The sequence below is a fragment of the Cnephaeus nilssonii genome (assembly GCF_951640355.1).
Source record: "Cnephaeus nilssonii genome assembly, chromosome: 4".
NCBI lineage: Eukaryota > Metazoa > Chordata > Mammalia > Chiroptera > Vespertilionidae > Cnephaeus > Cnephaeus nilssonii.
Genome location: NC_137075.1, coordinates 88218720 through 88232060, shown reverse-complemented (window position 1 = coordinate 88232060; position 13341 = coordinate 88218720). Strand labels below are relative to the sequence as shown.

The window sequence follows — 13341 nt, the reverse complement described above, 5'->3', positions numbered from 1 at the left end:
AAAAAAAGAATTGGATAGTGAAGAAAGAGAAGAGAGGTGTGTATGGACTTAGAGCAGGGGATCGGGAATTAGATATATAAATAGGGTGAATTTTTAACAGGGTGTAAAAAGAAGGAATAGGGAAAATCTAAAGCAGAAATAGGGTAAAAGAAGCAGGACAACAAAAGGGGGAAAGTGAGGAAGAGAGTGTTGGCATAAAGGTAAAGTTGAGCTAGACTAAAATGATGCTAAAGGAAAAATTAAAATAAAATGTAGAACACTAATCCCAAAATAAAATAAAGAGAAAATGACACTTTTTAAAAAAAATGTAAAGTAGTAGTTGTAATAATACTGATTAAAAATAAAAATATAATAATTAAAAAGGTAAAATCAAGTGAGGAAAAAAGATAAAAAATTTAGTTTCTTAAGTAAAATATGAAAAAATAAAAATGTGCAGTAGTGAAGGTCATTCACGTCCTCTACTGTTCTGTTTGGTATGCCTGTTTCCTGTCTGGCAGTCAGGACAGTATTGAAGTACCCTGTGTTCCACTGCTCCTCTGTGTTGTAAACCACAGTCCTGATTTTCCAGCAGGCAGTATTTCTTGTTTCTCAGACTCCTTTATTTGTGTTTACACAAGAGTCAATTTGTGATTCAACCCCTGGGTAGCAGTGTTTCTGGATTGACCTCCGGGGCTATAAGTCCTCTCTAGCCAGTATTTAGATTTTGTTTTCCCTGTCACACTTAATTCTGGTTTGGGAGTATGGACTGCCCCAGAGCTGGTTCTCTGATCATTACTCCCCGCTCTGATCCCCAGGTTCCACAAAAAACAACTTTCCCCTGCAGTCTCTGAGAGTGTCCTCAATTGGGTGAGCCTATGTACTGGGCTTAGTAATCAAAAGCAAGGATTTAAAAAAAGAGCCAGAGTATGTGCGCGAACTCGCGACTTTTACCCTCTGGCACTGCATGCAACTCTTTGAATGGCGCACAACTCTTTGAATGTCTCTGTGCACACATCTTTTTTTCTCCCCTGGCACTAAGTATCTGGCACACTGTTAAAATTTTAGGCTGCCTTTTTGCGCCCAGTTCAGCTTTGGATTGCTTTTTAGAGTTCCCTTCTGCTAGCAGCCCTGCGGATCCCCTTCCACATTCACGAATCACACTAGCCCCAACGGCCGCAGATTTTGTGGGGGGCAGACTTCCCGGGGACCTCTAGCTCCCATTGTGCGTGTTTCTCTCTCCTGCCTGGATCGCAGACCTCACCTCTTCCTAGGCCAGTGGTTGGCAAACTGCGGCTCGCGAGCCACATGCGGCTCTTTGGCCCCTTGAGTGTGACTCTTCCACAAAATACCACGTGCGGGCTCGCATATATAGTGCAATTGAAACTTCGTGGCCCGTGCGCAGAAGTCGGTTTTCGGTTCTCAAAAGAAATTTCAATCGTTGTACTGTTGATATTTGGCTCTGTTGACTCATGAGTTTGCCGACCACTGCCCTAGGTGAAATCTGACCTTTCCATGAGAAGGTGCAGAGCTCCTCCAAGTCCACGTATTCGCGCTGCTTGAGGTCCGGTGTTCCTGGGTTTGCAGCTGTTCCCTGGGTGGTGTTGTAGATTCCTGGGATGTGTAGGCTTCCGATAACAGCCACTCTCCCCTTCAAGATGGTGCGGTCTGTGCGTCAGAGCCGGTTGCTCCGGGAGAGATTTCAGCAGCAGTGGAGGTTGCCCGGTCAGGGGAGCCCGGTCCGGCAATCCCCAGCAGTCCCTTGGAGAATAGCTGTCCCTCGCCCACGAATATACACTCCCCGTGCGACCACACACTCTCCTTTCATTCTCTCACTCACACACTATCTTGCAGTCAGCCTTCCCATCGGCAGCCATCTTCCAGGACCAATCTATACCCACTCTTAAGCCAAGGTCTTCAAGGGGGCACAAAGCATCCTCCTTAGGCCCATGTAAAGCCCGTGAGAGCCCCAAGGGAAGGTGTCCTCGGGATACATGGTGAGGCTCTGGGTTCAGGTGCCCAGCATGGAAGAGTATCCAGAAGCCCTGGAGGCAAGGCTGGGAAGAGCAGGGGAAAGTATTCCCTTCAAGGACATTCTTTAGAGGAGCAGCATTTTTCACAGGGCAATTATTATACCATCACCAGTGATGAAAAGAGATTAGAAGGAGCCCTGGGAAAGCAAGACCTAGAGGCACAAAGAGAAGGTAGCTGAAGAAAGGTTTTTTTTCACCCCACTCCCACTGCTGACACACATCACAAGACCTGCCCTACCCCAAACTCTGTAGGACCCTCAGAGGATCTGGTTCCAGACCCATCTTCCTGCACTGCCAAACTCAGAAGGTTGGGGGCGGGGGTCTATTTTACTAGAGAAGGAGACAGTTTCTTCTTCTTGTGATAGTTTGGCAACATCAAGCAGAAACCCTCTTCTGCACCTCCTCCCTCTACGTGGGCTGCCAGATTTAAGAAACAAACAAAGACAATCCACATACCTGGTTAAATTTGAATTTCAGAAAAATGAATCACTTTTTAGCATAAATATACCCCAAATATCACATGGGGCATTTTTGGGTTTTTTTTTCCCCACCATTGTTTTTTTTCTGAGAGAGTGTAAGGGAGGGAGAGAAGGAAGGAGGGAGGGAGGGCGGGAGGGAGGGAGGGAGGGAGGGGGAGAGAGAGAGAGAGAGAGAGAGAGAGAGAGAGAGAGAGAGAGAGAGGTGAGAGAGACACATTGACTGGTTGCCTCCCACATGGGCCTGACTGGGAGTGGGAGCAAACTGACAACCCAGGTCTGTGTTTAACTTGATGGCCCTTATTTTATCTCAAAAAACTACCTCTAAGGGTGTGGCCAGACCCTATAGGGAAATTCCTCTGAAGCCTTCACTGCACTTCAGCTCTGGGCAGCTGACTCAGCAGCTTTTGTTCCCATTCAGAGAACTCCAATGAGGAGCAAATGTTATCAATAGCCATCCCCTACGCCAGGCAGCCTGGATATTGAGTCAACGCTAAGGCAGAAGTGGGGGGCAGGAGTATGGGGGGGCAGTGCAGGGCTCACCCTGGAAGGCTGCCATTCTTTCCAAAGAGAGTTTAAGAAATGGGGCTCAATCCCCAATGGGGGCCATGTAGGAAGCAGCTGGTTAATGATTCTCCCATCAATGTTTTTAATTCTCTCTCCCTCTCCTTTCCTTTTTTTTTTAAAAAAAAAAAGAAAGAAAGAAAGAAAAGAAAAGAAATGGGCCCTGCCAGCATTGCTCAGTGGTTGAGCGTTGACCCATGCATCAAGAGGTTTCGGGGTTTGATTCCCAGTTAGGGCACATGCCTGGGTTTCAGGCTTGATGCCTAGCAGTTTGGGGGCAAGGAGCGTGCAGGAGGCAGTCAATTGATATTTCTCTCTCTCTCTCCCTCTCCCTCTTCTTTCTTTAAAATCAATAAAAACATATTTAAAAAAGAAATGTATGTGTGTGTGTGTGGGGGGGGGGGGGGAGTAGGGGGAATTAGAAAGACAAAAGATGGGTGAAAGTGGTATACTCAGTAACTGACACCAAAATTCAGACCTCCCATTCTTTATGCGCAACTCTGAACTCAACGGACCAGCATTCAAGGCTCTTACTCTAAGGCATGTCCACCCATGTCCTGCAAATGTGTTTGTGAAATGCTATTATCTGCTAGAATCCCAGCCATGTGCTAAATTTATAGGGGTTTGTTTTTTTGTTTTTAATTTGGAGCAAAGATAGTGGGAGAAGAAAGCAGAGATTCTCAGGTGAACTGCCTTTACATGACCTGCAAACCTTAAAGAGACACACATTAAGGCTGAGACGCCATTATCCCCAAATCCCACAGATGGCTGGCTAATAGGTTGGTCCTGCTTCCCAAACCCTCAAACTCTAGATCCACACCCTAGAAGAAAGCAACCCCGTGTTAACTGGTCTGGAGAATTAAATCGGAGGAAGAATACACTCCCCTGGGCAGACCCAAGACCACCTGGGCAAGTGGGCTAAGGAAGGAGCCCGTCTCTGTCTCCAAGAGGCTGTGTTCTGCATGAGGAGGCAGGACGCCGTTGGTTAGGAAGACGGGCTCGGGCCTCAGACAGACAGAAGTGTATATTCAAGCTCTATTGCTCTCTAGCTGTCCAATGGTGGGCAAGGAACTAAACCAGAGTCTCGATTTCCTCGGGTATAAAATGAAATGGAGTTAAGGACCTATGTCATGGGTTTGTTTCAAAGATTAAAAGAGATAATGCATGTAAAGCCCTTCACATGGTGCCTAATGGACAGTAATGGGCTCAATAGGCTTTTTTCAAGTCTGTGTTTGAACCTAAGAATCATTTCCTTGTTGGCAAAGAGCCTTGTCTCCACGGCCATTTCTCTACCATGGAAATTAGGCTTGTGGTTCTCTGAGATGAGTACAGACATCCAGGCACCCCCAGGCCTTTGAGGAAAATGTTAATAAATTCTACCCACATATAGCAGAGGCCAATGCTTCGGAGACTCAGAAGTGAATTGCTTTGCCCATCAACCCACACGAGCCAGCTTATTACTGTGGATGAATGCAGAGATATCCTAAGACCTGAGAAGCTTGGAGAGAATGAGGCCTGGAGATCCAAGACCTTGAAGACTAATCAGTTACCGAGAGCTATTCCAGATGAGAGGTCACTGAACCACGTGTATGCCAGAAACACTTAGGCGTGCCTCTCTACCCATGAACAATGCCACCTCTTATCAATGCTTTAGCAGATAAACACATTGAGATAAAGGGCATTGATAAGCCTAACATGAAACCATGGCACAATTTTAGGAAGGGACCATAGGCAATTACTAGTATGTAACAAGCATCAAGGAGGAAGGAGCTGGAGTTAGGCAAACCTTTATCTGAATCCTGGCACTTAAAAGTTGTGTGATCTCAAGCTAGTTACCTAATTCCTCTGAGTTTCAGTTTCCTCATACGTTAATTGGGGATAGTTATAGTATCTACCTAACATGGGTGTGGGGGAAGTTAAATAAAAGCATATGTGAAAAGTCTTGGCACATAGTAAATGCTATTGTTGCAATAAAACCCATGGCTTATGAACCTATAGAGAATATAAGGTTATAGTTAACTGAGGTTTCACCAAGAATAAATCATGTTAAACCAATCTCATTTTTTAAATACCTGTAGAGTTATTGAGCATGTTATACATTTGTTGACTCTTGATTTTAAACTAGCTAGTTGATTAAGTGGTCAAATGTAAGATGGAGAGCAGTACAGTTGGGTAGATCGATTTAATGGAATGACACGAGGTTCTGTTTTTACCCTTGTCTGATCTAACATTCTTATTAAAGGTTGGGAAAAAAGATGCAGAAAACACCATGCTGGAGAGGCAAGCCAATACACAGCATAAAGATTAAAATTTACCTTAACGAAGGCAACAAAATGAAATGAAAGAGGCCCTAGCTGGTTTTGCTCAGTGGATAGAGCATTGGCCTGCAGACTAAAGGGTCCCAAGTTTGATTCAGGTCAAGGGCACTTGCTCAGGTTGCAGGTTCAATCCCCAGTAGGGGGCATGCAGGAGGCAGCCAATCAATGAGTCTCTCTCATCATTGATGTTTCTATCTCTCTCTCCCTCTCCCTTCATCTCTTAAATCTATAAAATATATATATATATATATATATATATATATATATATATGAGAAATATGCAAATTGACCATCACTTTGCAACACCCACCAGCCAATCAGGAATGACTATGCTAATTAACCTGCCAAAGATGGCATCGGTCCTACCCCCCAGCCACTCCAGGCCTCTGGGCAGCATGCATGCAGGCACAGAGCAGCCAGGCAGGGTGGGACAGCTGCTATGAGGGGAAGGGCAGGAAGCGGAGGGAGCTACAGGAGTGGCGCTCCAGCTGGAGTGAAGACTGAATGCTCTGGCCGGAGCAAAGACAGAAGGCAGCGGCCAGAGAGAAGGCCTGGGTCCCGGGTGCCGGAGGAAAACCGGTGCCAGCAGCCAGGGGAAGGAAGGCCTATTGTACAAATCTTTGTGCAACAGGCCTCTAGTTTTTAAATAAAATGAAAGAGGATATTGTCTTACATTCAAATAAATACTCTGTAGGAGTCAATGTTACAAGACGAAGGAAGATTGGTGGAGGAGTGATTCATATAGCAAGACTCATTTATGCATGCATGCATTTATTTATTAAGAGTCATTCATTCACTCAATAACTATAGGAGTATCCACTCCAGGCCAGCCACTACTGGTGATGAAAAGACACATAAAGCTCTGCTCTCAAGGAGATCCCTGTCTAGTGAGAAGACAGACCTGGAAATGGAACAGCACAGCGAGAGAGGAAAGATCACCTAATCCTGCTTTACAGCAGTGATACTGAAGTAAGACTGGAGGATCAGCAGGCATATGCCAGATAACCTGATACGGGAAGGAATGGTTTTCTAAGTGGATTTTGCAGAACCTGCAAAGGCCCTGAGACAGAGCTGACTGTTCTGGTTGACCCTCGACAATTACTTTACAGGCACCTTTGGGATCTGGAAAAAGTAACATGCATAGACACATCAGGCCTCTTGCCTCACATTCCCAGTTCAAGTACACTCCTGGACACAACTGCATCTTACCATAGGTGATGACAAGCAGCTTGAAGTTGAGGTTTTTGAAGAGCCGGATGATGGGATTTAAGTACGAAGTTTCCGGTACTAAGGAATAGCTCAGGGATTGGGCCCTGCTGGGGGGATGTTTAGGCTTCTCCTTGAATACTGAAAGGAAAGAAACAGAGAGATCACTGAACATCCCTGTGGTTACAGCCCAGCAGAGTTACACATGGACAAGAGCTGACTCCATCACCCAAGAAGGAGCTAGGACTCAAAAGGAAATATTAATTCTTCAATTAAATCCTTTACAGCTTCCTCTCTTGAAGCTGCTTTTCATTGTCTATGGCTGAGTGTGTGGTCTACTGATTACTTTTTTTTTAAATATTGATTACTTTTTCTTAATGGCCTCTGGATGACTGCAATAATTGGGGCAGTGTTCAAGGATCAAGGAGTCCCATCATGTTAGGGGCAGAAATATAATATTGGGGACTAGCTACTAGTTATAAGAAATATTTATCATGCTGTTTACCATGATTTTTTTGTTCTGATTAAAGAAAATACATTCTGGAATATAATGAACAACATGAACTGATGAACAAAAATAGATCCAGAGACATAGAAGCATCAAACAGACCATCAAACCTCAGAGGGAAGGCGAGGGTGTGGGGGGGAAGGCGAGGTGTAAGAGATCACCAAAGGACTTGTATGCACGCATATAAGGATAACCAATGGACACAGATAGTAGGGGGTGAGGGCATGTGCTGGAGGGGTGGGAGCGGCTGGGGAGAGGTCAATAGGGGGAAGAGGAAACATATGTAATACTTTAAACAATAAAGAATTTAAATTTAAATTAAAAAAAAAAAGAAAGCACATTCTAACCTGGCTGGGAGTTGTACGCCCTGGGACATGGGAGCTAACATTGGAACGCAGTCCATCCTCCTGTCCTGAGAACTGCCCATCGTTATGGAAATATTTACAGCCTTGTGGCTGAAGCAATCTAGCCCTGGAGGCACCTGCTCTTTACAACCTCCAGCCCCTATTACCTGTAATCTGTAATCTGGTCCCGGGGTGCCCGGAGGCACCTGCCCTTTGAGACACCTCCCCCCAACTCCGCAGCCTGCATAACTTATAACTTGCAATGATTATACCATGCCTACTTTCCCATGCCTGTAATTCCTACTTTCCCATATCTTTGTCTTTCTGCCCAGTATAAGCAGCTGGCTTATGGGGAGAGGCAGAGCAGATTTTTGTAGACAACCTGCTGCTCTCCCATACTGCCAGCATTACTGGAATAAACGCTCATGTATGATTCAAGGTTGTCCAGTTACAATAATAGCCAGCAAAAAAAACACACTGCCGAGCACGGAAAACCACACAATAGTCACACATGGATAGAAAGGACATGAGAGCTGAGGCTTTAGGATTAGTGAGCCCAGCTCATGGCCTAGCACCCAAGCTCCTCCTGAGGGGGAGGAGACTGTGTTGCCTGTGCTTAGCACATAGCCTGGCACAGGGCAGTCAATAAATATTCCTACGTGAAAGGATCTTCTATTAGAAAAACCTGGAGTCCAATTCCTAGTTTTTCAAAGTCTGAATCAGACATCTTCCTCACAGAGCCTAGAGCAAGCATGTCAAACTCTGGGCCCGCGGGCTGCATGAGGCCCACAACCTATATTTTTGTGGCCCAGCCAATATAGTGGTACGTAAGAAACATTTTAATGAAAATTTTGTAACTTAATTTTTACAATATTCTGTTATACATCCTATATAATAAAAGGCTAATATGCAGATTGACCAACTGGGGAACGGCTGGTTGCTATGACGTGCACTGACCACCAGGGGGCAGACACTCAATGCAGGAACTGCCCCCTGGTGGTCAGTGCACTCCCACAGGGGGAGCACTGCTCAGCTAGAAGCCCTGAGCCAAGCTCACGGCTGGCTAGCGCAGTGGCGGTGGTGGGAGCCTCTCCTGCCTCCGCAGCAGTGCTAGGGATGTCTGGCTGCTCGGGGGAGTGGGCCTAAGCCATCAGTCAGACATCCCCTGAAGGTTCCCAGACTGCAAGAGGGCTCAGGCCAGGCTGAGGGACCCTCCCCCCTAGTGCAAGAATTTCGTGCACCTGGCCTCTAGTAATTATTAATAACGAAGTACAACGTTCACTGACGACTGATTACTATAATCGTGTTGCATTCATTTCCCTTACACGCCTTACGCGCAGGCACACCATTTCTCTCCACTAATACTAGCAGCGAATATTTTAGCAGCCGACTGCCACGTCATTAGTCTTGGACTGACTTGTTTGGTGTGCGCAACAAGAAATATTTCACTTTCAGAGAACAAGAAAAATAGGTTTATTTGCATTACGCTTACTAACTTGTGCAGTTACTCAGTGTCTGGTAAGTTAGTGTTCAAGAAAAAATATTAATTTTTATTAAAATGTTCTATTATTTTGTGTTAACGATTACTCATTTATTTCAGCCCTTTGTATTTGGCATGTCTCTACTGATATAAACCTACGTTTCTATGAAAATTGAAGCTTTTGGTTTTTTGTGGCCCACAGAAACTTAGACCTTGTTTATTTGGCCCGTGTTAGCCTTTGAGTTTGACTTGCTTGGCCTAGAGGATTAACACAGCCTCCCATGGGATTGGCTACTCTGACGTGAAGGACTGCGGCAGGGCAATGGGGAAACCATTCCTTTATATCCTATTTTCAGTACAACTGGTACAATCAATTTAACTGCTTGGCTGCTATTCAGTTCTCTGGAGGGCAGGACAGTTTAACCAGTTTTTTTGGCTGAACTGGTTCCCCAATTGGGTCCAAGCAGGCACCATGTGGCCTCCCCCTCACTCATCCCTATTCCAGTTAAAGGAAGCTCTCGAAATGAGGTTTAATGTCTTGAAGAGCAAAGTCTCTCCCTCCCCCAACCCTGCACCTTCAGAAAACCCTCCAGCCCTGACTACAGAGCCCTTCTTCTTTCCTTTTTTGCAAAGGTTTTCATTTTTAGTCTTTATTGTTACTACAGAGTATTACAGATGTCCCCCACTTTCCCCCCTATTGCACCCCTCCACCCAGTTCCTCACCACGCCATTCCTTCACCCCACTCTCTGTGTCCATGGGCAATACACACATGCATATAAGTTCTTTGGTTCATCTCTTCCCTGTCCCTGCCCTTCCCTCTGAGATGTGTCAGTCTGTTCCATGTTCCCATGCCTCTGGTTCTATTCCATTTATCAGTTTATTTTGTCGTTGGGTTCCACATATAAGTGAGATCATGTGATATTTGCCTTTCTCTGACTGGCTTATTTCATTTAGCATATCTCCAGAGCCCTGCTTCGTTCTTCTCCGGAAGTGGTCCTGGGTAATTTCCTCCTGGATGACTTCCTTGCTGTTGGGAACCTCTCATTCACTGTCTTGGCTGTTCGCCTCCCCTTCCATCAGGGTACAGAAAGCAAGGCAAGGGACTGATCCCTGCCACAGCAGGTGCTTGCTTCAGGTAAGATCTTTCAGTCTGTGCTTGATAATAAAATGCCAAAATGTAGAAATGCCCTACCTCCAGGATTTCAGCTGCAAAGAACCAGGCCCTCACCTGCCACAAACACAAGAATTTGGAGCTGGGAACATTCCAATTTGAAACTTAAAGTCTGGCCGAGTAAGAGGATCCCTGGCTAGATTGTTCTTTCCTGCTCTCACTCACAGCTCTACAGCTTCTACCTTCCCAGGAACACCGAGTCCTCTGTCCGAGACATCCTGCCCGCTCTTAGAGGCCTCCAGGCAGCCCTTTCTCAGCGTGGACCCAGGGAGGGAATGACAAGGTGACAACAGCTGAATGAAGTAAATGATTATAAAACTGACTCTAGAGGTGAGGCCAGAAGGAAGGAATGAAACCTTTAACATGAGTGAGTGAAACTTTCAGGTATTAGGAAGAAAACCGGTTAACCTTTAGACGGGTGACTAACTGAAAATGAAAACCTTTACTCTGCTGTTTCTGAATTTATCACAGCCCATATAGTATCACTCAGATTATAAAAGAGGATATAAAATTATATTATCCATCAGTTGTATGGTGAGGAAAGGTATCTAGGCTTGTGCTGATGATCACTTTAAAGTGTATACAGATGTCAAATTAGAATACTGTGCACATGAAACATATAATAAAAGAATTTTGAAATTATATTAACCAAATATCTCAGTGATTAAATATACCTTTATATAAAATGAATAATAGCTATCTGAGGTTGATATTAACTTGTTCAAGACTAAACTAATGGTCATTCTTTTTTGTATTTTCTAGATTTTTTCATAATGAGAAAATATTACTCTTATAATCTTTTTAAAGAAAAGCATTAAAATTGTGGTACCCAGGTATTCTCGGGTGAATCTATGAGATTAGTGTTTGTGGGTTAATTCTGTTTTGTTTAGTTCCAGAAATTTAGAGTATGGCCTTACACAAGTTTAGGCTTAAATCCGATCTCTGCCACTAAAGGACTATCGAATCTTAAATAAATTTATTTAACTCCCCTAAGTCTTCCTCTTTGTTAAATGGGACTGATAATGGTACCTTCACTCATAGGGTTGCTGAGGCTTACATGAGATCGAGCATGAACAGCACAATGCCTGTGCTATCATAAATGCTCATAGGGTTTCACCAAGGGGATCAGCAGCCTGACCATTAATTCTTGTGAGGTCACACGGGGGAACAGTTTAATTACAATCAAACCTTTACTGAGCCACTAGCAAAGTGCACAAGACCAGTTAGCACCCTATTGGGGGCAACTGCTTAGGCTAAAGCATTTGAAGACTATTAGAAGCCTGGCCTTCAGATTCTGTAAGTGTCCACCATATTCTAGAGCCATGCGCACAAGGGCCCCACCAAAGCCAGTAGAACCTCCTTACGTCCCCACCCCCAGCAGTCTAATGAACTTACCGATGATGACAAGGATGAAAAGCAGGGTGGCGATACCTGCTATTAAGTAGAACATGATGCTGATGTCGTAGGCAAGCTTGTCCTTGTCGTCGCTATTGGGTACCAAAACAGGAGGGACCAAGAACCCAATCGCAATTCCAAGCTATAGGAGACAGAGAGAGTCAATTTTAGTTACCAATGTCCACGAGGTGATGGCACAAATTAAAAAGATTCCTAATAAGAAACACAATCCCAGCCCAGCCGGTGTGGCTCAGTGATTGAGCGTCGACCTATGAACCAGGAGGTCATGGTTGGATTCCAGGTCAGGGCCCAGGCCCGGGTTGCTGGCTCAGTCCCCAGTGTACGTATGCAGGAGGCAACCAATCAATGATTCTCTCTCATCATTGATGTTTCTATCTCTCTCTTCCTCTCTGAAATCAATAAAAATGTATTTTTTAAAAAAAAGAAAGGAAAAGAAACACAATCCCAGTATTTCTTAAAAATTAAACAGGGACATTTCCTCCTCAAGATATCAGAGAGAGCTTTCTTTTTATTGACAACTCAATGCACACACACCCCTGACCACCCTCACCATCAATACCTATTGAAAAAAATTATAGTTGGGACCCTGGTTGGCGTGGCTCAGTTGTTTGGGCGACACTCTGTGCACCAAAAGGTAGCTGGTTCAATTCCCTGGTGAGGGCACATGCCCAGGTTATGGGCTCAATCCCTGGTAGGGGTGTGCAAGAGGCAGTTGATCAATGTTTCCCTCTCACATCGTTTCTCTCTCTCTCTCCCCCTTCCTCTCTCTCTAAAAAATCAATTTAAAATATTAAAAATAAAAATCATAGTTGGGGTTCTCAACGCAGGATGGCTCTCCTGCAGCTGCACACTAACGAACAATGGTTCCTATACTGCAGTCTCTATGGTACAGTAAAACAATGTGGACTTTTTTGTGTGTCATTTAAATTCTTGGTTTCACTGACTGTTAATCAGGAGCTAAGAGACCAGCTTGGGGAAAGTTGAAAACTTCTACACCCTATAACTCCAAGAACTTGCATTCAGTAAGACTCAGAAGCCTAAAGTTATTACCACATTTACAAACATGAAGGCTTAAGTTCATTGTGTAAATAATTTAGCAATTGACAAGGCATCTGTAGTATAAAGTCATATGCAGTTGCATGCATCTATACACAGTCTATGGGCAAACTGGCTATAAACACACAAGCTATAGGAGACAGAGAGAGCCAATTTTAGTTACCAATGTCCAAGAGATGATGGCACAAATTTAGACACACACACAACAACAACAACAACAACAACAAGTTAAAGCAGCAGTCACCAACTGGTGGTCTGTGGACCACTGATGGTCTATGAAGTCCAAAAGGTTGGCTACCACTGAGTTAAAGCATCTCATATTTGCCTTGGAGTTCAAACTCTATTTAACCTGACAGATAATATGACTAGGATATGTTTCCAAGGACAGAATGCCTCGATTCTGGAGTAACTAGCTGTGACTCACCTCCCAAAGCCCTTCTGCCACATGTCATACCAAAGCAGAAAATGAAAAACAGCCCGAGACCACGGGCAAGCTTCAAGTTCCAAGACTGAAGGAAGGTAAGTCCATTGTCTTAAGGTTCTACTTTTTCTTTATTTTATTTGAAACTGTAGGTAGGGAAGCAATTTGCTTTCATTCCACACTATAATGCCATTCATCAGTTGCCAATCTGCTGACCATCTTGATTGGTTTTCCAGACTGTCAATTATAGCCACTCAGGATGGTCACTAGTGGTTCCCGGCTCTGGAACATTCACAAGTCATCATCTACAGGCCCAGTATAGGGTTCTTCCACTGTATGCCAATCTATAATCAATAAATCAAGCATCTTTA

General features: G+C 44.5%; 1 protein-coding gene across 2 annotated transcripts in view; it reads right to left on the bottom strand.

Annotated features, from left to right (window-relative positions):
* Window positions 1-13341, bottom strand: part of FLVCR2 (FLVCR choline and putative heme transporter 2) — a 65391-nt gene that overhangs the window by 21331 nt on the left and 30719 nt on the right. The window contains exons 2-3 of one of the 2 annotated variants that reach the window (XM_079769643.1): window positions 11473-11614; window positions 6577-6714 (exon numbers count right to left, since the gene is read on the bottom strand). In XM_079769643.1, the coding sequence (XP_079625769.1) occupies window positions 6577-6714; window positions 11473-11614 (280 nt within the window). The remainder of the gene's footprint in view (window positions 1-6576; window positions 6715-11472; window positions 11615-13341) is intronic. The other variant, XM_079769644.1, reaches the window with a different exon arrangement.